At 43.5% G+C, this 21,801-nt stretch overlaps 6 protein-coding genes across 6 annotated transcripts; 2 read left to right on the top strand and 4 right to left on the bottom strand.

Moving 5' to 3' along the window:
• Positions 1-2,847: 2,847 nt before the first annotated feature.
• BDB00DRAFT_434948 (kinase-like domain-containing protein) lies at positions 2,848-5,543 on the bottom strand. Its single transcript, XM_053117379.1, has 3 exons — positions 4,353-5,543; positions 3,758-4,231; positions 2,848-3,662 (listed from the first exon to the last, which is right to left on the bottom strand). The coding sequence occupies exons 1-3, from the start codon at positions 5,296-5,298 to the stop codon at positions 3,109-3,111; spliced, it is 1,974 nt and encodes a 657-aa protein (XP_052978762.1). The 5' UTR covers positions 5,299-5,543; the 3' UTR covers positions 2,848-3,108.
• A 331-nt stretch (positions 5,544-5,874) lies between these two features.
• Positions 5,875-7,635, top strand: BDB00DRAFT_828481 (uncharacterized protein). The gene is made up of 4 exons (XM_053123859.1): positions 5,875-6,089; positions 6,255-7,323; positions 7,451-7,495; positions 7,551-7,635. The coding sequence occupies exons 1-4, from the start codon at positions 5,908-5,910 to the stop codon at positions 7,605-7,607; spliced, it is 1,353 nt and encodes a 450-aa protein (XP_052978761.1). The 5' UTR covers positions 5,875-5,907; the 3' UTR covers positions 7,608-7,635.
• A 449-nt stretch (positions 7,636-8,084) lies between these two features.
• Positions 8,085-9,503, bottom strand: BDB00DRAFT_873412 (PapD-like protein; the record flags this gene model as incomplete). The annotated part of the gene is made up of 4 exons (XM_053127090.1): positions 8,085-8,780; positions 8,887-9,017; positions 9,142-9,297; positions 9,461-9,503. 4 exons carry the CDS (start codon positions 9,501-9,503, stop codon positions 8,085-8,087), a joined length of 1,026 nt encoding a protein of 341 aa, XP_052978760.1.
• A 312-nt stretch (positions 9,504-9,815) lies between these two features.
• Positions 9,816-11,229, bottom strand: BDB00DRAFT_828469 (uncharacterized protein). The gene is made up of 5 exons (XM_053123858.1): positions 11,110-11,229; positions 10,897-11,012; positions 10,718-10,779; positions 10,395-10,587; positions 9,816-10,238 (listed from the first exon to the last, which is right to left on the bottom strand). Exons 1-5 carry the CDS (start codon positions 11,156-11,158, stop codon positions 9,888-9,890), a joined length of 771 nt encoding a protein of 256 aa, XP_052978759.1. The 5' UTR covers positions 11,159-11,229; the 3' UTR covers positions 9,816-9,887.
• Positions 11,230-12,555: 1,326 nt separating this feature from the next.
• Positions 12,556-20,001, top strand: BDB00DRAFT_828461 (mediator complex subunit 23-domain-containing protein). Its single transcript, XM_053123857.1, has 25 exons — positions 12,556-12,703; positions 12,785-12,816; positions 12,929-13,112; positions 13,239-13,967; positions 14,027-14,359; positions 14,470-14,596; positions 14,657-14,751; positions 14,817-15,030; positions 15,106-15,235; positions 15,297-15,433; positions 15,537-15,682; positions 15,767-15,896; positions 15,975-16,203; positions 16,305-16,454; positions 16,544-16,723; positions 16,840-16,948; positions 17,052-17,182; positions 17,251-17,609; positions 17,699-17,808; positions 17,868-18,441; positions 18,531-18,647; positions 18,756-19,093; positions 19,182-19,565; positions 19,652-19,752; positions 19,816-20,001. Exons 1-25 carry the CDS (start codon positions 12,641-12,643, stop codon positions 19,934-19,936), a joined length of 5,223 nt encoding a protein of 1,740 aa, XP_052978758.1. The 5' UTR covers positions 12,556-12,640; the 3' UTR covers positions 19,937-20,001.
• On the bottom strand, positions 19,992-21,357 carry BDB00DRAFT_828457 (uncharacterized protein). The gene is made up of 3 exons (XM_053123856.1): positions 21,000-21,357; positions 20,733-20,878; positions 19,992-20,668 (listed from the first exon to the last, which is right to left on the bottom strand). The coding sequence occupies exons 1-3, from the start codon at positions 21,109-21,111 to the stop codon at positions 20,063-20,065; spliced, it is 864 nt and encodes a 287-aa protein (XP_052978757.1). The 5' UTR covers positions 21,112-21,357; the 3' UTR covers positions 19,992-20,062.
• Positions 21,358-21,801: the final 444 nt, after the last annotated feature.

Raw genomic sequence — 21,801 nt, 5'->3', positions numbered from 1 at the left:
TGCTGTAAGCTCAGCAACAATACCAGTTGTAACCATGGCAAATCATAGCTTCCATAGAAATGCATGTCCCTGGTATTCAGGAACAAAAGTCAGTGCTAACCGACGGCTCTGTGTGTTACATTCATTCGCCGAATGATGTGTTCTCTAGTTTCCATTAGCAAACAAAGATTCCTTCATGTCAATCGAGATGATCTCGACGATTGCCGACAAAATCAACGAGCAGCAAGAATTGTGTCTCGGTTTGAATGTCGTCTCAATACGCTCTTTTATTCATTATGCAAGCGTACTGCTGTTTGATCTGACACTACGAAATAATATTTTTAGGTATAAGATCACATTTCGATTTGCTTTAGTAATCAGTTAAAGGGTAAATGCCTCTTGTGAACCCATGCGCTATTAATGGATAATATTTCCCGGTTTAACAAAAATATGCAAGGGGTTTGCTCAGGTTAGCATACATATAAGCCGAATATAAGGCAAATTCTCTAGTTCGTCAACGCAAGAAAAAGGAGGGAATGGGAAAAGGTTGCGCCTGTTGTAGAAAAATATGACATGTGGTGCAAACTAAAGAAGACGTCATTATATCACGCAGTTGAGCGACACATATGCAGCATCATCCAATGAGTATAGAAGGATGATTTGTTTTATTCTTTTAGTCTGACTAATCCAGCAGAGAAATATGTAGTACGAGAAAGTGAAAATTCTAGTAGCTATCGCTGTCACATGATTTAACGAATAAGGACATCATTTTCTGTATTGCCCGATTCGTATCGAAGGGTTAGAAAGACCAAATAATTCTGTATGTACATACTCCAAGCAAGTAAACAGCAGAAGTATATCTCAGAAAAACGAAAAGTTATTGCTACTCTTCTCTAATATGTTTTATCACTTGTATTGCTACAAATATTTTGCTACCCTTGGCTTCGCTTCCTTGAATTGTTACTCGTGAAATTTCGAAACAGCGAGCGAATCAATCATTTGGCAGCATAATTTCAGTACAGCGAATTCAATCAATTATGGATGAACTTTGGATGCTCATATTGATTGTTATTCCTAGTCATAGTGGTATTCCATAACTGAATATTGTCATCAATGTGGTGGTATTTGCTATCATTTCTGCACATTCAAAATAAAATTGAAGGCTATTTTACGACTCTGATGAGACGAAAATGGAACGTATGATGTGGGATATCTCCTCCGACAGTATTGTTTGTCTATTTTAACTCGTTTTTGTTGCATCGTACAAAACATCGATCTGTTACAGGGGATCCACACTTTCCGCAGCGTTTTCCAAAGAGATGTCACAAAAGGCTTGATAATTGGTAAGATGGCAATTTGTAATTAGCAACAAGTTTAAACCACATTTATTATCTTAAATAAGGGTGATAAGTTCAATAAAGTATAATTTTACATTTGCCGCTCATTAACGAGATTAACCAGGACCACAGAAGGTATGAAATATATATATAATAGAAAATGAAACATATTTGATTCTATAATAGCTCACTCTGCACTGTAGTCAGTACATAATAATGGACATTGTCCGTTGAATGCCATATATAATGTAGGAAACAACAAGGACGCCACTAATCAATACCTGATCCAGGCACGATTTATCGTAAGCTATTGCGGCGGAGCTAATATTTGTGAAGGAGGAGAGACGGATGATCCAGCATTGACGATCAAGAGTCCCTTGTGTAAGATAAAGTTGCCGTAGTGCAGTAGAATTGAAGCTAGCTAGAACTTGACCGAAGAGGTAAAATCGTCTTTGTACTATCGGTGTAAGGAAGAACAATGAATCCAAATGACGTATAAGGTACAGTAATACTTGGCACAAGGTGCCCATTAAGAATAGTCACTAGAGTATGATTCGCCCATTCAAAGACGTATATGCTACAGAAACAATGATGTAGCACAGTCGTTGCTTAGACAATCTACCACAATGGAACAGCACACAGTTGCTACTGCTACATTGACAGTGCTTAGAAATAAACGACGTTATGTTTTCTTTGTAACAAATCCATGTTGTGTGCTTTAGCTGCTATCAGTAGAACTTGTTGCAAGTGGCACAGTATCGTCAGCATACATTGGGCTTGGTAGGAGTACATAGTTGAAGTACTATGATGTGTATACTCATATAAGAAGTAGCTATAGGGAGTGAGCGTCTGTCTACCGGAGCGATATGATGTGATCATGAAGATGGTGGCGATGCAGTGGGTGGTTTGTTTACTTGTGCCAAAAAGTGCTATTTTTGATGATGATGATGATGGTGGTATATACTCTCTATGTTTCGGGCTCCCCTTTCACCCTGGGGGAGCACTCCGCTCCCTGTCCCCGTCGTTTGTAACAAACTCATCTTCTCCTGGCTGACACGGCCAATGAGTCCGAAATAGTATAGCATAATGTAGACAAACTGCATGAAGAGGTGTTGTCGGATATAGATACAGAAGTAGGAGAAAGAAGGGAGGGTGTACATGTGTAGTATGTAATGTACAACATGCTTTTGTGAGTGCTGTGCTTACATGTAGACAATGTATGTAGATCTTCTGCAACATAATGAGTTTTAATTAATAGCAATAATGACATTCTGAAAGCGACGAAGAAGAAGAATGTACATAGTCCCCTCCCCAGCAGTAATGGTAATGTTATTACTATGGCTGTTATATGTAACAAAGAAGAGATATGATATTATTTACATTTGCATAGTAGTAGTAGTAGCAGTGAACGGAAAACAGTAAAGGAGGTGTTTGCCATTGGGATGAAATAAGGCAAGTAACACTGACTGCAGCACTTGTCTCACGCATCACAGCAACCCGGTTGTACATGCACAAACGAGTTGGAGCTACACTGTTGCTTCCTTATCGAGGAACTCTTCTTTTGGTTGGTTGTTTGTTTGTTTGTAGTATTTGTTTCTTTTGACACACATGCTGCTTTTAGATTGAGGAGTTGCAGAGTAAAGAAGATGGGATGAAGAGGATGAATGAAACGTGGTATGGTATGCAAGGTAAGAAGGATATACAGTGAAAGGAGAAGAAGATAGGAAAAGCAAGCAAGGTGTCTCTTTTTTGGTGGGATGAGAGGCGAACAATGAAGATGAAATTATTACTTTTAGTAAGACGCTTTGCGTGGCGAGGGTGGTGGAGGAGGTACTTGGTAATGCTGTTGTTGTTGTTGTTGTTGTTGTTGTTGCTGTTGCTGTTGTTGACGGCGCTTTTCTTTGGCGGCTGCAACGCCAGGTGGCTCTGGCATCACTGGGACGAGGTTGCCCCTTTCTTGCTGATGAGCAGGCGGCATCGACAGGACGTGGTGTACATGTCGCGCACCGGGCTCTTCCACGGTACACATGTCGATGCCCTGCACCCACTTGTCCTGAAGAACGCTTTTCAGAGTGCCACGCCGCAGCGGATCCATGTCCATGATAGTTGCCATGACGGGTCTGGCCTCGCGTGGCAGCAGCTTCAACAGACGCAGTTGCTGGTGGTTCTGGTTGGTCGCATATGCGCGAAACGACGGATCAGCCAGACGTGGGTTGCGCCAGGGGAAGCGACGGATTGTCATGCAAATGAAGATGATGCCGCATGACCATACATCCGACTGCTGAGGGTCGTATGTAGGTTGGGTATAGAGCTCCGGCGCAATGTATGGATCCGAGCCATAGACGCCTAGATTTATCGTATAACGCCTTTAGTACTTCTTTTGCCTTATCTCTCTCTCTCTCTCTCTCTCTCTCTCTCTGTGAAATAGCAAGAGCATTTACCTTTGCACCGCGTGATATTCTTCTCAAAGGGGTATTTAAAGACACATGAGCATCCAAAGTCAATAATCTTCAGGATGCCCATGTGGTCGAGTACAAGGTTATCTAACTTTAGGTCGCGATGGGCGATCCCCATGCCGTGCAGGTACTCGAGGCCTTGCAAGAGCTGCCGCCAGCAGCAGGCCACTTCTTCGCGCGACATCATGCCACTCATGACCACGTTGAACAGATCGTTGGGCGCATACTCCATGATTTCGTAAAACAGGTTTCCTTCTTGGATAATGTCCAGAGTCTCAATGACGTTGGCGTGATGCAGTGTCGACCCAATGCAGAACTCGGCCGTCACCTTTTTGATGTAATCCTTGTCGCTCTCGTGCGGCAATTGCTTGCGAAACCGCTTCACAGCAAATGTCTTGCCGTCCGTCGACCGTCTTATCAAGCGTACAGAGCCACCCGCACCCTTTCCGATGTATCGGCCTGGTATCACACATGCGCGCGCACACAATATCGGTTAGAATATTCTCCTTTTTTTTTGGGGGGGTCGCCCTCCTTTTGTGGTGGTGTACAAAAGATCTTTTTTTTTTCTTTTGGTCCTTACCCCACTTTCCATAGCGTCCCTCAATGTCTTGTCGAAACTGGTTTGCGAAAGTGGTGTCGGAATGTTTAGCCGGCGTGGTGGTGGCAGTAGGAGTAATGGCAGTAGTGGTAGAAATGACGTTATTGTTATTATTATTATTATTATTAGTAGTGGTGGTGGTGGTGTTGGTATCCGTATTCGTAGAGATAGGGAAATCCTCATTCACAGAGGCAGCAGCGGAAGATGGCGGAGATGAATCGGCGGAGACAAAGAAACGTCGCAGATCAGACCAGACCAAGAACAAATCCTTTTGGCCGCTGCTGCTGCCGCCGTTGGTAGTGCTCGCGTTGCCGTTTGGTTCGTTGAGTGGATGATGATGATGAAAATGCGTTTGGTGATAATGCTGGTTGTACTCGGGTTTCTTGAAAACAAATTGGGACGGGGTCGTGGCACTGGCTGGACGATGCACCAACGTGGGCCGGGGGTTAGAAGAGGAAGTGCCAGCTTGTTGCTGCTGCGGTAGCTGCGGTAGAGCTGGACGTTTGGGTGCAGGTGTCGATGTCGAGTTGGCAGCCGCAGGCAGGAATCGGAATGAGGACGAGGAATTAGATGAGGTGGACGACGAAGCAGAAGGAGAAGGTGGCTTGGAAGACTGATAGAGCTGGGAACGCGGCCGTGGTGATGGCGATGCAGACCATGAAGAACGCTGGGCGGCCTTGTGCAATCGTCTAGTCAGTTCGGAAAGATCGACAGGTGTGGCCTGCAACTGCTGCTGCTGCTGTTGTTGTTGTTGTTGTTGTTGCTGTTGTTGCTGCTGCTGCTGTGATTGTTGTTGCTGATCTTTGAGATGTTGATGTCGAGAAGTAGCGATCGTATGTGTCACCGTGGCGGCCGAAAGGGTCGGACTGGATGGCATCGAACGCTCTGGAGTAACCAAATCATAGCGCTGGTTCACAATCGAAGGCATTCCAGACAGCTTGCAGCCTGCGTACTAGAAGAAGAACAATGAGGAGAGAGCGAGAGAGAAAGAGAGAAAGAGAAGGGTGCGTTTGTTTTTCTTTGTTGTTGTTCTTGCCTCTTTGTGTTTGTGTGTGGGGGAAGAGAGAAGAAGAAAAAGAAACGGATTTTTTGTATCATGCCCTTTTTTTTTCTTCACTTCGTACCACCTCGACCGGATCTGACCCGTCTACGAAAGACTAGTGTAAACACCCCCCCCCCGCCACCGCGGTTAGGTTTTCAGTTTCGCCGATAAGTGGTCGTTGTTGGTATATGTTGCTACTACTATCAATATAATAAATAAAGCCACTGTGAATTATCAGCAACATGGGTTATCCACAACGAGGGCTCATTAACATTATTCTCGCCAGCACCCACATTTAAACACATGCAGGAGTGCCTCATCAAGAACAGCAAAATTAGGAGGCCCTTGTCCTCCTGCTCGAAACAGCAAGCGAATGGCCTTATATTTTCCTTCTTCTTTTTTCGTTCTCTTTTCTTGTTCTTCTTTCCCTCTTTTGCCACTCGATCGTTTTCTGTTTATCTTTTTTTTTTTTTTCCAAGTTTTGGGTTGTGTGTAATGTTTCGCAAATCACTAACAATCGAGCTGGTTGAACCCGTGGTCTATCTGCGTGGTCACCCGAAGGACAAACACACAATCAACATTCTGCGTGGCCTTATTCGGCTGCAGCTCTCCCACCCGGCCATTATTCAATCGGTCACCATCCAGTTCATCGGAACTGCAAAGACTTTGTGGCCAGAAGGTAATACGAACACTCCTCCCCACCCCCCCCCCACTAGCAATACACCAATCACCGTTTACCGTTTGCTACCTTTGCCTTCCATTATTACCATATTATATCAACATCAACTCACAATCCTCTGGTTGGTTCTCTCGCGTACACTACCGTATGTCTTTCATATCACAGCATCCCACCACTGGGACAAGCATGTTCTGGTCGACTCTATCATCCCCATCTGCCGTTCTCCCGTCGTCTTGAAGAAGGGCGTCCACGCCTTTCCCTTTGAGATCCTCCTGTCCAATGCCTTGTCAGAATCCGTCGAGTGTGGCCTGGGCCATGTCCGCTATAAGCTGCTGTGCCAAGTGCACATCAAACCGGCTTGGTCTCCCTTTGGCTCGCAGCTCAAGGCACAGCGTGCTGTCGTCCTTGTGCGCTTACCACAACAGGACAGTGTCCCTCGATGTATCAGTCAAACACACACTCTCAAAACCCACAGCAGAAGCAACACTTCTGATAGCAGCAACAACAGCAGCAGCAGATGCAATGACATTTGTAGCAGTAGCACTAATTATAGCAATAGCAACAACAGCAACAACAATGAAGAACTACACGTGCTCGTAGAATCCGCCCATATCACCCCTGGCACGCCACTCGCTCTGTGCTTTTCATTCTCACACGCTCCTTCCACCATCAACGACTTGTCTGTGAAGCTGATCGAGCGACAGAAGTTTCGCGCACGCGCAAAACGCACCACTCGGATCCTCCACCACGAGATAACGCTGGCCCCCAGCGATCCAGATCTACTCAAGCATCAGCTGCGCCATGCGAACAAAACCACCGAGCTGCGGTGCGTGTTTGCTGTGCCCGATAAAGAAACCTTACAAGTCCATCCATCAACGTCCAACCCAAACATCCGCGTCCGCCATTGGATCCAGATCACCTTGCGGTTCACATTGCAGGACGGCACGCCCAAGGAAATTCTCATGGATGCACCCATCTCTGTGCTTATGGACTGCATCGACGATTACATAACATTGCCTGTATACCATCAGCATGCACCACCAACGCCACAGCCGTCAGAAAGAGATTTATCAGCAGCAGCGTCAACATCGTCCTCGTCGTTATTACCATCGCCACAATCACAGCAGCAACCAGTCGCATCAGCTTCGGCTCCGTTGCTCGGACCGCAGCCACCACCTGTTCCTACACCCTCCAAGTCCTGGCTAAACAGATTGACTCCACGACGGTCATGGCTAGGTGACAAGAAAGAGGCACCGCCACCCAAATATGATGATGTTGTACGCAATTTATATCCGGCATGTTAGAAAAAAAAAAGAAGAAAAAAAAACATATACCCAATTATAGAAAGTCTTTCTTTACCTTTCTTCTCGTACCTACTACTACTATTACTACTACTACCGTCACCTATCGTATAATACATATTATATATCCATCCCGCCCCAACCATTTGCATACTCACTTGGCCGTTTGGAGCGTGTGTGCTCGTGTTGTTGTTGTGTGGATGTGGGGCACTTGATATACCGTGGCAGCATTCATTTCACACAGAGAAACACACAGAACAAAAAAAAAACGAACCAAACCAGCTATATTTGTACCCAGCTGTTGCGTTTGTACCTCCGTGTCACACAACCTAGTTTTTTTATTTTCGTTTCCGTCGTTACACATGAAATTGTGCACCCAGAAACCTAGCAACGGAAGAGGTGGTCCGTGTGTGGGTAAAACAGCCAAGGTAGCCAGACATTTCGAAGCCAGGTGACTTTCACTTTAAAATAGCGGTCGTCAATCTTAGCTTTTTGCGACTTTACGATCTTCCTGCTGCAGGGTAACACATAACATGAAGGAAGTTCCACATCTTAAAAAAGGGACGCATTGAGAAAGGAGGGGAGGTGGAGAATGCGCGCCAAAAAATAAGGAACTAAAGAAAACTTTATATATAATAATAACAACAACAATAATATTTTATACTACAACCTATAAAAATCACTATATTTCATCAACAAAACAGATAAAATGCAAGGCCAAATGTAAGTGCAGCAGCCGTCCAAGCCACTGCAACTGGATGGCCGTCCTCTTCGATACTGGGTCGATGCTCTTGTAACATCAATGCTAGACGCTGACGACGACGACGACTGCTGCTGTTGCTGCTTTTGATGTGCTGCATCTGTTGTTGTTCTCCTGTACCATTGCTATTGCTACTGCTGATATCCGTCTCCTGCTGTTGCTGCTGCTGCTGTTTTTCCTGCTCCTCTTGTTCTGCAAGGTCCTGTAGCACCGCCTCCTTGTACTGACGACACCGTTCTTCTGCTTCATGCTGCTTTTGGGTGGCTAGCATCAGTTCTTGGCGTAACTGCTTTATCGACTCCTGAGCATTGGCAACCTGCTTGAGCAGCCGAATATTCTCTTCCTGCACAGCCGCCACTCGTTCTTCGTGCTGCTGGTGCATCAAGTTCTCTTCCTCCGTCGTCGATGCAGTGTTAGTGGAAGACGCGGAAGGTGATGACGGCGCATCCTTCATGGGCAATGTGTCCACCGTGTCGCTACGGAGGACATGCATTCGTTCGTCTTGCTGCCTTGCTGTCTTGTCCTTAACCGGTTCTGACTGTCGCCTGGAGGGTCCAGGGGGTGACACCACGCATTTGATTTTGTGACGGTATATTTTGTCCTTTTCTTCCGTTTCAATGCGCTGCCACTACATAATAAGAGTGTGCAAGCACAACAAGATGAGAAGCTGCGGATGCTATGATTGCTACTGCTAGATAATAGCTACAACTAATTACTACTGCGGTCATAATTACCATTTCGGCCATGCTCACGCTGCTGCTGTTGTTGTGTTGACCAGTTGGTTTGATTTCGGCTGTCTGGATCAGAAACTTGTCCTTGCATTTGTACCCCTCAACAAACTTCTCCTTCATTGGCTGTAAGAATACTAGATACATATTTTTGACAATCAAGCATCAGCCAGTCCGACAGTCAGCTTATAGTTAGCACTCGAACGGTTCCTGAAAGGTATCAAAGCACAAGCAGGTGCAGAAAAGTGCAAGTTGTCCTACCTTGGACCACCACTTGTTCATTAGGCTCAATCTTGCCCGTGTTTGGCTTGACACAGTACTGCTTGGGCGCGGTGGTTTTGACTTTGAAGGTGACAGGGATCTTGCCCGGGTTTTGGATACAGATGCTCTCCGTGGCAACGGGATGGGCAAAGGGTCCTATCGTATTGCATGTACGTTTAGCTTTGTTGAGAAGCGACCAGCGCCACTAATAGTAAAGTTCCTCCTTGGAAAGAATAGAACGCTTCTTTCTTTCTTTCTCTCTCTCTCTCTCCCGTTGTTCGAAGCCCTCCCTTGTCTCTTTTCGAATTCGAGAACGTACGAGTAAAAGTAAGATAGGACGACGGTGTAAGTACTACAGCCATTCTAAATTTGGATGGGTTGGGATGGATGGATGGAAAAAGAAAGGTGAGGAGTAAAAGGAAAGAAAGGAAAGCAGTGTTGCCAGTCAATCTTTATAACAAGAAAAATGACATCAGCACCTGATACTCGTTTTTGCGTTGTTATCCTTGAGACGTTTACGGGAAACAACAAAGCAACAACAACAATCACAGCGCGTTTCAGCCATAGTTTACACGAATGTGTTCACTTTCTTCCCTAAAGTGCCACAAACCAGGCCAAACGAACCTGCGGGTCCCTGAGCACTAGCCTATTCTCATGATCCCCACTCCCACCCCCCCCACCTTTCTTTTCCTTCCCTCTTTTTCCTCTCCAAAGGTAGGAGGTAGAGAGCAAAAAGCTTATTTTTTTTATTCAGATGGCTTGGTCAAGTCTTCCATGTCCTTGTTGCTATAGTATTCCACTTTGGTTTCCTTAGCATCGGCGGGCACTGCTTTGGATTGTTGCTGCATGGCAACCTTGTGCATGGCTTGTCCGACCGAGGACGTGGGGATGGCCATGTGGAGGTTCATGTACCGGTTGACGGGCGTGAAGATGGCACCAAGCACCTGTTCACCAAGTCGTGAGCGTGGCCTGGGCTCTTGCACCTCGAGAAAGCCTGGGAGGAAGATGGAGACGCGCTGGAACCCGGCTTTGATGATGCCTTCTTCCGTCTGGCCCTTGCTTTGTGGGTAGAGGAACATGGAGTTTTTGTTGGAGCCCTGAGGAGCAGGTCCCGAATTTAATAATTACAAAAGGCATATAGTGAGGTCACGTCATCATCACCATCAAGACTGGATGGGGGATTTGTATGTCACCAAACCAACCAACCACTCAGCCAATCCCCACTTTTGGATATATTGTTTTTTATAATGTACCTTGGACGAACAATAAAGGAAATGCACGGGCGACAGTGTTGATGATTCAGCAGCAGCAGCAGCAGCAGTAGTCGGCTTGTTCTCCTCTGCAATAATCTTTGCAGAGTTCAGCACATACGTTTGATCAATGCGTCGGAACGCCTCGGCACTTCCTGCGTCCGCACGCGTCGTGCCCAAACAGCAGTACACATCACTGATATGCAGTAGAATGTGAGTCCCATGTAAATATAAATACACCAACCACATGAGCCCTCTCCACCCCTTCTTTCTCCTCTTCTCTTCTTGCGGATCCTCATTTGTATCTGAACCAGTACTGCACTTACTTGACGTTTCGGAACTCTGCTCGGGACGCTTCCAAATTGTCAAAGTCGACTGTCTTTTGCTCCTGTTTGAATATATGTGAAAGCATGTTTTTGTTGCTTATCAGTAATTGGCTTAACCATAATCAACCTTCCAACGGCTATACTTCTTGACCATAATGATAAAGACTACTAATACAAACCAAGTTCTGTTGTGGAATACTGTCGTCGAGCGGGGCGGGTCGTCGACCAAGCGTAATCACTCTGCTGTAATTTCCATTCTTTAAAACATCCAACAACAATTGCTTGCCCACTGCGCCTATAAGCCAAGTAGCATTCCGTCACAATTCAGCACATCATATTCTGACAACGCTGACGAACAGCTTTAATAAGAGCTTGGTATATATTGTATTTACCTGTGGCGCCAAGGACAAGTGCTGTACGCGATCCTGCTTCTGTGCTCATTATTATTATTAGCAAAGGTGAAAAGAGAAATAAAATGGTATGTAACGTTTGTGTCACTCGTCGTCTCTTTTATATTATCCTATCGCAAAGAAAATCGATCGCGGAAGTGCATTTCCATATTAGGCATGAAAACGCGTACACGCTGGAATAGTAAAAAATCGCACACGGCTATGCATAAATACTAAATAGCATTGATCTTTATAGGGGTGATCTAGAAAGATTCATGTATACAATTCAGAAATATGGAATCGCCTTTTTATTAATGAAAGAAAAGCGTATCCATGGAAATACGAGGCAATTATAACGGAGTTGCCTGTGTCTGGATGATTCTGTCTGGAGTTGTAACGCGTTTAGCAGATCCAGTTCCTCCGATTCGTCTTGAAACAACCAATCTCTAGATTTGCAGGCTACTTCGTCATTATTACGAGGCTGCTGCTAGTGCAAAGGACCATCTGAAGATATATTAAATCAGAACATTACAGTCATCAGCCGTTATACAGTAAGTGTCAGGACATGTATTGAAGGCCTTTTGCCAGAAACGTCTGCGCCATCGCAGCTTGGTTAGACGAATTCTTAGCGCCTATCTGCAAAACCTTAAATACTATACGCGTTTCGTTCGCCTCGTATTTTCTCAACAGGTATGATCCAAGATTGCAAACAAAACAATATCATATCTGTCAAATATGTTGGAATTGAGCAAAGTGCAATGTCTTCGTAAGCTATTGCCTGATTCCAAAACTTCAAATCGCCTTCTTGTGTCTTCCGGTGATACTTTTATGATCTTCAAAGGTGCTTTTGCAAATCCTTTTGAATGCGTACAGTAACCTTCAAAGGTACCAGAAGAAATATGCAGTTGATTGCTTGTGATTTTGTTGTCACAAAGTGAAAGGAGTCATAAGGCAATATGTACAAGCAAAACTAACCATTTTCGTTTTATCAGCAATCTATTTGGTACTGAAATATGTCTTGTTGTTTACAACACATATTCCATAGTTTCCATTGCCGTCACTATCAGCTGGACGAAATTGGCGGGAAATATCATATCTGGAGCCTATATATAAATGGGTGGAAACAATAGCAGCTCGTGTATACTATCATTAGCTATATTAATTATCATATTCAAGCTAAAAGCGCGTCATTCATGTAAGCTCTTCCGCACAGTATATAGAGCCTCGTTCATTTGTTTCTGCGACCTGCTTTATTTGTCATTCTATCTCCTTTGTAAGTGAAAGAAGCTGATACATTAAGTTTAACAAAATTATCGGTAGAGGCATATAATTTTTTGAAATAATGATAATGCTGGCACGCTTTAAGAGCTAGTTGTATAAATAGCAACAGTACTTTAGTAAGTGTCATTAGGAGACCAAATGAAGAGATTATTATAGGTCGGTGCGAGCCAAAGCCGAGGAGCGGAACTGATTTTATACAATAATTCAATTCCGGGTGCTTTGCTTCAAAAGAACCTCGTTCTTACCCCAAGCAATGGAATCGCTAAGAACCGTAATTTCGCGGTTGTTTGCCGATGCTCAAGATCCAGGCTCGACGGTAAAGCCCAATTTAAAAAATAAAACGGAAAAAACGATAAGAAACGGATTCTTAAGTTGAAGTTTTTTTTTATTACGTTAGCCTTTGGAAGACACGAATCGAAAATACTGCGGGTATATATATACAAGTGGAGGGCGGGAGGAGACACGACTATGGACGATCCTCTCGTGGTTCGTCACCGAACGTTTAAAATCTTGATTAACCACCCAATGGCCACTATATTAGTTATTTTAGCAGAAGACCACCAAAGCGTCGAAGAGTCAGCGTGTTGCACCCTGACTTGAACGGTAGTGGCGATCCATTTTCGTCGGACGATAGTGCAATGATCGCGTACCTGCTTCAGACGAGTCGTTTAGATTACGATGCTCTGGCACACGACTTTTTACGTGCATCAGTGGTCGGCAACATGGTTAGAACGTTTATATATAAAGAGATCATATAAGGGTGGGAGAGAGAGAGAGAGAGAGAGAAGGACATGTTAACGGTTCAGTAAAAAGAACCACACCAAAGCTGATATTTTATGTATTTTTACTAGTCTGAACAACTGAAAGTGATTATGCTTAAATACCGCGAACCACCATTGACGCTCGTAAAAACAACCCGTTTATTGGCGTTTCTGAACCACTTGCTCATGATTAAGCCCATCACGCCAAAGATAGCAGCAGTTACAAACACAAATGCAGCAACAGCAGCAACGCCAGGAACAGCAACAGGATCTGGGTTTACCAATTCAGCAGCAGGGACTCACTATCACCATCTCCACCATCACCCTCAACAACAGCAACCGTTCCCGCTAGGTCAGCTGTTTGAAGATCTAACACTGACATTGTCACTACGTAATGTCCAGTCCACAGGCGCAAACAGCAGTAACAGCAGCAACAACGTGCCACTGCTGATATGGGTCGTAACGCTTCAATTCATGCTATCCTGTCTGCGTAACAATTCGCTTCAAGCTTTGTACAACGCGGGCATTGCAACACCCGTCATCCTTGGTATCATTAAACACATCTTACTCGAACTGACCCGTCTTCCAGCAACCAATATGAGTGCGGCGCAGAAAAAATGCTTTGGCGTAGGAAAGCAGATGCTCGACTTGTTTCTGATCCGTGATCCGCAGCCCTTATCTTCTGCTGCTTCATTATCCCAAACTCCTGGTCAACAAGCATCTCCAATGGAACAGTCTCCAACATCGGCAGCATTATCTTCGTCCACTTCATCCGGAACTACCATCGGCAACGTTTCTTACTACGACGTCGTATATTCGGTGAGTCAACAATGCGGGCAACACTGTAGAAATATGATCTAACTCTCTCCCTCGCACAGTTCCCAGAACTATATGGCCACTTTTTAAACTCGGCCCAAACATCAACAAATCCGCAACCAGCTATCGCAAATCATAATATTTGGCTTATGACCTTGCAGTACATGATCACATCAATAACTCAAGATCATCGCATGTTTGAACGATCGCCGACGCTGATGGTGGCTGTCAACATAATCAAGCACGTGTTACGCGAAATTAACACGTTACCTGCCAACTTATCCACAGCTCAAGTGAATTGCTTGAATAAGGGCAAGGAGTTGATCAACTTATTATTACTCGGTCCAATGGGTGATGGTGCTGGTGTTGTTTCTCATTATGATATCATTGTTGCTGTAAGTCCCGTGTGTTTTATTTTGCTGGCCATTAGCAAAAGAAAAGGGTTATGTATATAGTTGTACTGACGCGTCTCTTTTTCTTCTGATTTGCGTGGATCATATATTAGTTACCCGATGTTTATGGAGACTTTTTACACGGCCATTTTGCACAGAGTATTCATTGGACAATGGAAAAGTTTATCAATGAACTGGGAAAACGACGAAGGCATTTGGCCTTTTTGATGATGCCTCCAGGTAATATAAATTCATTCAATCTGGAGGAAAAAAGTAGTATAACTGAACGAAATACCTTAGATGCATCCTGGCCTTTGATTTCTCAGTTGAGTCGTCGTCACGAATACAATGATTTAACAACACGAACAAGCTTCCACATGTTCAAAGGAGATCTCGTACGTATTGATATCAAATAGCGTACTACTAAGACAAAACAATAACGTCATTCTCTGTTATATAGATCGAATTTGTTAAAGAAGGCAATTCAACCAATATCGAGACACATTTCCGCGACATGTTATTCCAACGAGCTTCCATGGACGAGTTCCGCCAGCTTGAACTCTCTCTAACACAATCAGGTTATGACACAACTCAGATCCGGAAAGCAATGGTTGCCAAGGTGCGCGATGTGCTTCAATGTATCCAGCAACACAACACAGCAGAGAGGAGACAAGGTAATGAATTACTTTGAAAGAAAAGTTGAGGAGATAAAAAAAAGAAAAAGGGATACTAACAAATTACTTTTAAAGGGCACGATTCGTCGTCACAAAAAGGTCGTGGAGGAGCAGATGAGACCGTAATGAATATCCCTTCGTATTTAGATCTGTGGGAACTCATGAATGAAACAGCAGATCAGCTTTATAGCTTTGTCACAGCCGAGTACGTTCTCTTTACAGTTCATCGCTTGGATCTGTGAATATATTGACATAGTGTCGAATAGGTACTTTACATATGAAGATATTCTCCAAGATTTCTATGCCCTAGTGTATCAACCGAATGGCGAAGAATACCCACCAGGCGCAAAATACCATTTGAGCAAAGATAATGGTTTAATATGGTTGTTGTTGCAGCTTTTCTGTAAGTTTAAGAGCAAGAATAAATTTATTGATGCTAACCATTACTGATTACCTTGGCTTAACTTTTGACTAATCCTTCTTTTGTTTCACTGCACTTTCTCCAGTCATTGATAAGGTTGCACAAGACGTGATATCTGTGGATTTCAATGGAGATGAACGGCTATTTGGCAAGCTCGTTGCTCTCTATAACGAAGACCAGGCAGAATCAGAAGACGCATTTTCATTCCGGGATCTTGCATTACAATGCAGTGTAAGTGACAATGATTTACATTTCTTTTTAAAGTATCTGCTCTGATAAAAGTCATGTCCAATATTCTATGCGTCCCATATTCAGATATACCTTGAGCGTCTCTCTATCAAAGATATCACGAACCTCAAAATGAGACATCCTCGTGTAGCCTCGTCATTACAATATACGTCTGTATGTCACAAGATCATGACATACTTTGGTGATTACTATCACAGTAAGTCCAAAGTATACAAAACACGTAGAGCTATGTAAAATTCTTTATTAACCCACGCACAACCGCTGAAAATAATAGGCAATGTCACCGATCCGAGCTTATTTCATAATCTGGATATCCAAGAAATCACCAAAATTGCAGTGCATAGTCAAACTCGTCGGGATGCACTACCATTCACATTGTATGTGTATCTTGTTCCAACCAATCCAGAAATAGCGACTGCCGGAAATCCGGAATCAACCTATGCCAAAGGTGGCTCGGTCAGTTACAAGATTCTAGATCTTATCGGTGTCGCTGCAAAGCACAAGTAAGTAACTTGTTGTATTATGACATGTTTTTATATGTGTATGCGTCATATATCAAACATTAAATCCCGATCCTTTTATTTTATGATGATGATTTTACCAGATTACTTCAGTTGATGTACAAAATGATGCTGCTAGATGACGGTCCACGCTATCAGTCAAACACTCAACGAGGCACACAAATGCAAATTACATCTGTGTCTCCCAAAGTCATTGACGCTGCATACAAGCTTCTTTACAGTGCGCCTTGCTCGTAAAATATCTCCTTTCTTTTTCTTTTTTTTTTCGCTTTACCATCGTAATTTGTTGTGAAAGGATAGATACTAATGGTTCTTTAATTAGTTCCGAATTGATGATCAAGGAGATATTTGATAGAATTCGTCGGTGTGACAGAGTATACAAAGCCAGACACGAAGAGGAGTTAGCCGGAATAACACCTGATAAATCTCTAACGGTCGAGAGAATGCGATGGTTACATACAATGTTGCAGATGATGAATTATCGGTTCATCCGCTATTTAAAATATCCTTTTTCCTTTTTGCGTATCATTCTAACCTTGATTGTACATTTAGTTGGAACAACCAAGCCAGCAACCAAAGAAAAGATCGAATCCTTGACCTATGTCTTCATTTTTATACGTTCTCTTCTATATCTTCAGGTCTATTTCACTATATCCGTTATTCAGTCTCGTATCTTGAACACCGTCAGATTTACCGCGTACTGGAACAATTTGTTTTCAATTTGGCTGTAAGTAATCTCTATAATATAACAATTGAACAAGGATGTTTTGTTTGTATATAACGAGTTTACTAAACAAAGTGTGGGCCCACTTTGAAACTACGGAATATAGCGTATGCAAATGGATGTCAAGCTATTAAGATCATTAGATGATCCTAACCGCGAAAAGCCAATTTGGTTTGCCGAGTCAGAAACAGTTGCGCGTGCTGTGGTGACAAGTATCAGTCGCTTAATCAAGACAAGGTAGAAACAAAAACAAAAGTCGTTCATCCTTGTAAATGAAAAACTAACTTTCTATTACTATTGAAAAGAGGTCAAGCAGATATCAAGACCGAGCAAATCTATCGTGTACTGGCCAGCCTTTTTGAATACAGGTTGGATTGGTCACCTGAATCCATCAAATATTTCCCTGATGCTGTCAAAAAGTTTTATACGGATCCTCAATCTCCAAACCAGCGTATCCCTGCGCGACCTGCAATTAATCCAATGAATCTCAAGCAACAAGTGATGAACAACAAATTCTTGCTCTCATACTTGCTGCAGGGATCAAAAGATCATGAGCAAATGATGATACAGACCTTTTCCAAAGCAGAAAATCAAGCAAGTTTGCTCTGTATCATATGGACTATCGCTGTGATGCGGAACTCGATTGACGTATTTGAAATGTCATGTAAGTTTGGTTGCTACTATAGGAAGATGAGATGCCTGATTTCCTTTGTTCGTTCAGATTTACACTTACTATTTTGAATCGATGCTTAGCCGTCCGCAAACTACTTTTGTTGGTGCTGCCTGCAAGAGTTGACACTCATGCAGTTGATTTGGTGGACTATATTTTGAAAGTGGATTATTCTTCTGCTTCTCCAGAATTGGTAAGTTGCTAAAAACATATATCTTTAACATACTTCATGCTGAATGCCTTTTGTCATAGCCATTTAAACTCTTGGATACCATGATCTGGAAGTACCAATGGGTCAACTTTACAAACATCATATCAGCATTGGGAAAGGGAAGCGGGACACCAGAAAGGACAACAAAAGCATTCCGCTATGTGCAATACTTGCTTCTCGAATCGCCCGAATTCAAGAAGCGTGTCGATAAATGGTTATCACTAGGGTTCAGCCACCGATACTGGACAGAGGAAGATTTCCACGAGAAGCTGATGCAATATTTGACCGAGTATCCCGAGTACCACGAATACGAGGCTTTTGCTGTTGCCCAACAAAACACGCAACAGCCAGTTCTCGATCCACCGTTGCAGCCGCAGATGCCAGTGTATTACACTAGCATTGTGAGCGACTTTGTACCCTTTTTGGAAGTGCTGATTGCTCGATTGATTGAGTATGCGCAAACCGACCTTTTGCTGCAAATATTGGATCGATATGGACAACTCTTTTATTACCACAACAGCCCATTATCCTATGTCTGCAATTTATTACTGTACTATTACCCGAACGATACCCTAAGCGACCCTCGCGTATGCAAGCGCATTGTGCGCCTGCTCGGTAAGTAAATTGGTCTAGCGAAATTAACAGAAGTAAGGAACAAAAAAAGCCAAAGGTGGAAGGGCTGATAGCTGGGAAAATTTTGCTAGATTTCAAACAATACGATGTTGCACCGGAGGCAGTGGCCTATGCACAAAACGATGATCTTGATGGAGACGTCTTTAATGCTGGATATTATGAACGTGTCATACACAAACTCACCAACAGTAAGTGATATACTCGGCTGTGGTACCTGATTTTTGCAAATGACTAACAACGTATTGGCGCGCGGGTGGGGTGACTTACCACCCATTTCGTAATGATTGTTCGAATAGGTCTAAATCCAAAAAAATGCGCACCAAAATCTGATCCCAAACTACCGGAACGCCATTTCCGTGAAATTGGCAGTCCTGCTGTGCAAGGCATTACTATTGCTATGCTCGAAATTATCCTGACACCTGTTCCTCCGTCCATGACCATCAAATATATTCTGGACTTGGTATTACAGCGCGGGGCGCATCAAGTGGGTGTGTCGGCACTGACGATCCATGCCACCGGATTGTTGCTTGCTTCATTACCAGCAGGGCACTTTGTACGACCCATCTGGGAAGAACTCAGCAACTTGATCATGCATGATCCTTGCCTACTGGAAGTATCCGAACCATGTCGATTGGTAAGTGTTTCTTTTGTTACTTCTGAGTGAAGAAACAAGGCGTCTTTTTTATAATCGGCTTGCTCATATCGAAAACAACATATTCTAGATTCGATGTGGTATGCCAAAACGAACCAATGGCAAATACTTCATGTCACAATCCCTTCCCGATTTGATTTCTACAGCCGTATTACGAGATTCCATGAGTTCGAGATTAAGAAAGGCAATGGTCCATCCATACGTTTTTAACGACTACACATACAACATGCATAACTATAGCACCAATACGCCAAACTGTTTTCTGGCGTTTTTCCACAGCCTATTACATTATTCAAGCCTGGATATCTTCCCTGTCTTCCTTGAGTATTTGCGCTCGTTACGACAAACTCCGGATATTCTGAAAACCGATGTTCAGCTTCTTTACGTATGCTTTTTGCTTGGACCTGCTTTACACCGGATCGAAAAGCTCGATAATAATAATACTGACGCAGAGGTAAGACCTACATGTATGATAAGAATAGATGGCAGAATCAAAAAAACGGATAATTATTCTAATCCACCACACCTCCCATACACCAGTTTTTGATCGAGTTAATGCATATGGTGAAGCAGATAACTATGCTGATGGATATGAAAGATGGATGGTCTACACAAGCTCTGGAACAAACATTCGACTTTTTGTAAGCAATCGATGCCTCTTACTTAAAATGCTGTTGCATTTACTAACGATGATTATCATATAGACATCACATTCGAGCCGGATTCGTCAAGTCCCCTGAGCTTGCAAGCCAACTGCGCGAAATTATAAAATCCATGAATGCACCCATATCCCAACGACTTATACGATTGGTACACGAAACATAAAAAACATTAAATTACATTACTTGCACTTCCTTTCTTCTTTTCTTTTCCTTTCTTTTTTTTTTTTTGCGTTACATTTTTATTATGTTTCGTATAACTTTTTTTTCGTATGTTGTATGGTTTTTCTTTTTACTGCCATGCCTGTTGACCGTATTGTGGATATCCTCCCATTTGTGGTTGTTGACCGTATGAGCCTGATGGTGGGACACCGTAACCTCCAGGAACACCGGGCGGCGGCATGCTATAGGCCATACCCTGCGGCGGCATACCGGGCGGTGGAGGTGGCGGCATCATATTCATTGGAGCGGCAGCACCGGGTGGACCTGCATAAGCACCACCGCCCACTGGAGCCATGGCTGGACCGCCTGCATATAAGCGATTGGGTAACTGTACGTTTTTCCGTGCCTGTTGTGCCAACAAACGTTCCGCAGCCGAACCGTGTCGTTCGCCTTTGCCGTCCTTTTTAAACGCGTACGAGACTGTGATTTGCTTGTTCATCAAATATTGGTTGTTCATGGCATCGATAGCGGCATCGGACGATTCAAAGTTATCAAAGCTGACAAAACCAAAGCCTTTCAAATTGCCAGTTTCGGGATCGCGTGCGATTTTGGGTGTTTGTACAATAACGCCAAATGCGCTGAATGTGTCATACAAGAGTTTTTCGTCAACGTCTGGATCGAGATTGCCAATAAAGAGTGTCGCGCCCACGTCCAAGTTCTTTTTATCCGAGGTGGCCTGTTTTGTTTTCGATAATTATAAATACATGTGCTTCACTCTCTTCAATTCTTTGCTCGTTTACCTTATTGACACGTATGGGTTTGCCGTAGAGTCGGATCTGATTCATGATTCGGATTGCATAATCGGCGTCTTCTTCAGTCATAAATTCACAAAACCCATAACCTTGATGCGTTTGTGTGACACGATCCTTAGGTAAATGTACGTTGACTAATAATTTTCAGACGGAGAAATAGATAAAGAAAGGAAGAGGATTCATTTCTCTGATTAGTCTGCTTCCTGTTTTACACATTTAAAAAGACTGAGAGAAACAATAAAAAAAAGAACTTACCCACAGGGCCGGCTTGTAACATTAATTCCCATACCAAAGAATCTGTGCATCGTTCGTCGAGATTGCCGATATATACAGTGGCTTCTTGATTTCGTTCGATCTGCTGTGCCATCACTTATACGCAATACTACTAACTACAACCACTAACAATAGAAAGTGGGAAATAGGTTCGCCCCCTCCCACCTGTCTTAATCAAAGCGATAACTGAGTTTGAGAGTCACGACATTTCCTTTTATGGAACTTAGCGGAAGAATCTTCTGCAAGCGCATAGTAAAAACGATGAAATAAAAGAGTTAGAAAGGTTCTTATTTGCTCAAACTATTGAATGTCACCCATGTACAAGGCTTTTTAACTGACACGTAGGGTATAGATGGCAACCAAATAACTGCTCATGTTGCTGGGCGACAAAGAAGAAGGGCGGCACTTTAATCCAAGCTGTCAGCTGATGATGATCCACAGAATATACATGGTTCGCTGATGATTTGTGCAGTCGCAGGCTCAGGACTACTGTACAGGAGTAGAAGATTTGACTCGCTTTGAGCCAACTAGTTGTTGTTGGTGCTGCTGTGTGTGTGTCTTGAGAGGCTTAATGCTGCATGATGCATAATAGTACCATTATCAGCATATGCGTCCATGATGTCTGTCTGTACGGAACCCAATACGCCCACGATTCACTGTTGTTATTGCTATTGTTGCTAGTGTGTGTGTGTGTGTGTGAGGCACGTACACAACACCTTCATTACAGCCATACGACAGCTGCCTCCCCACTAAACATGAACACAGCTCTACCAAGTGGCATACT

This window comes from Zychaea mexicana (genome assembly GCF_025766255.1).
Source record: "Zychaea mexicana strain RSA 1403 chromosome Unknown BDB00scaffold_47, whole genome shotgun sequence".
In the NCBI taxonomy this organism is placed as follows: domain Eukaryota; kingdom Fungi; phylum Mucoromycota; class Mucoromycetes; order Mucorales; family Lichtheimiaceae; genus Zychaea; species Zychaea mexicana.
Note: the sequence above shows the minus strand (reverse complement) of the source record. Positions and strands in the feature narration are given on the sequence as shown.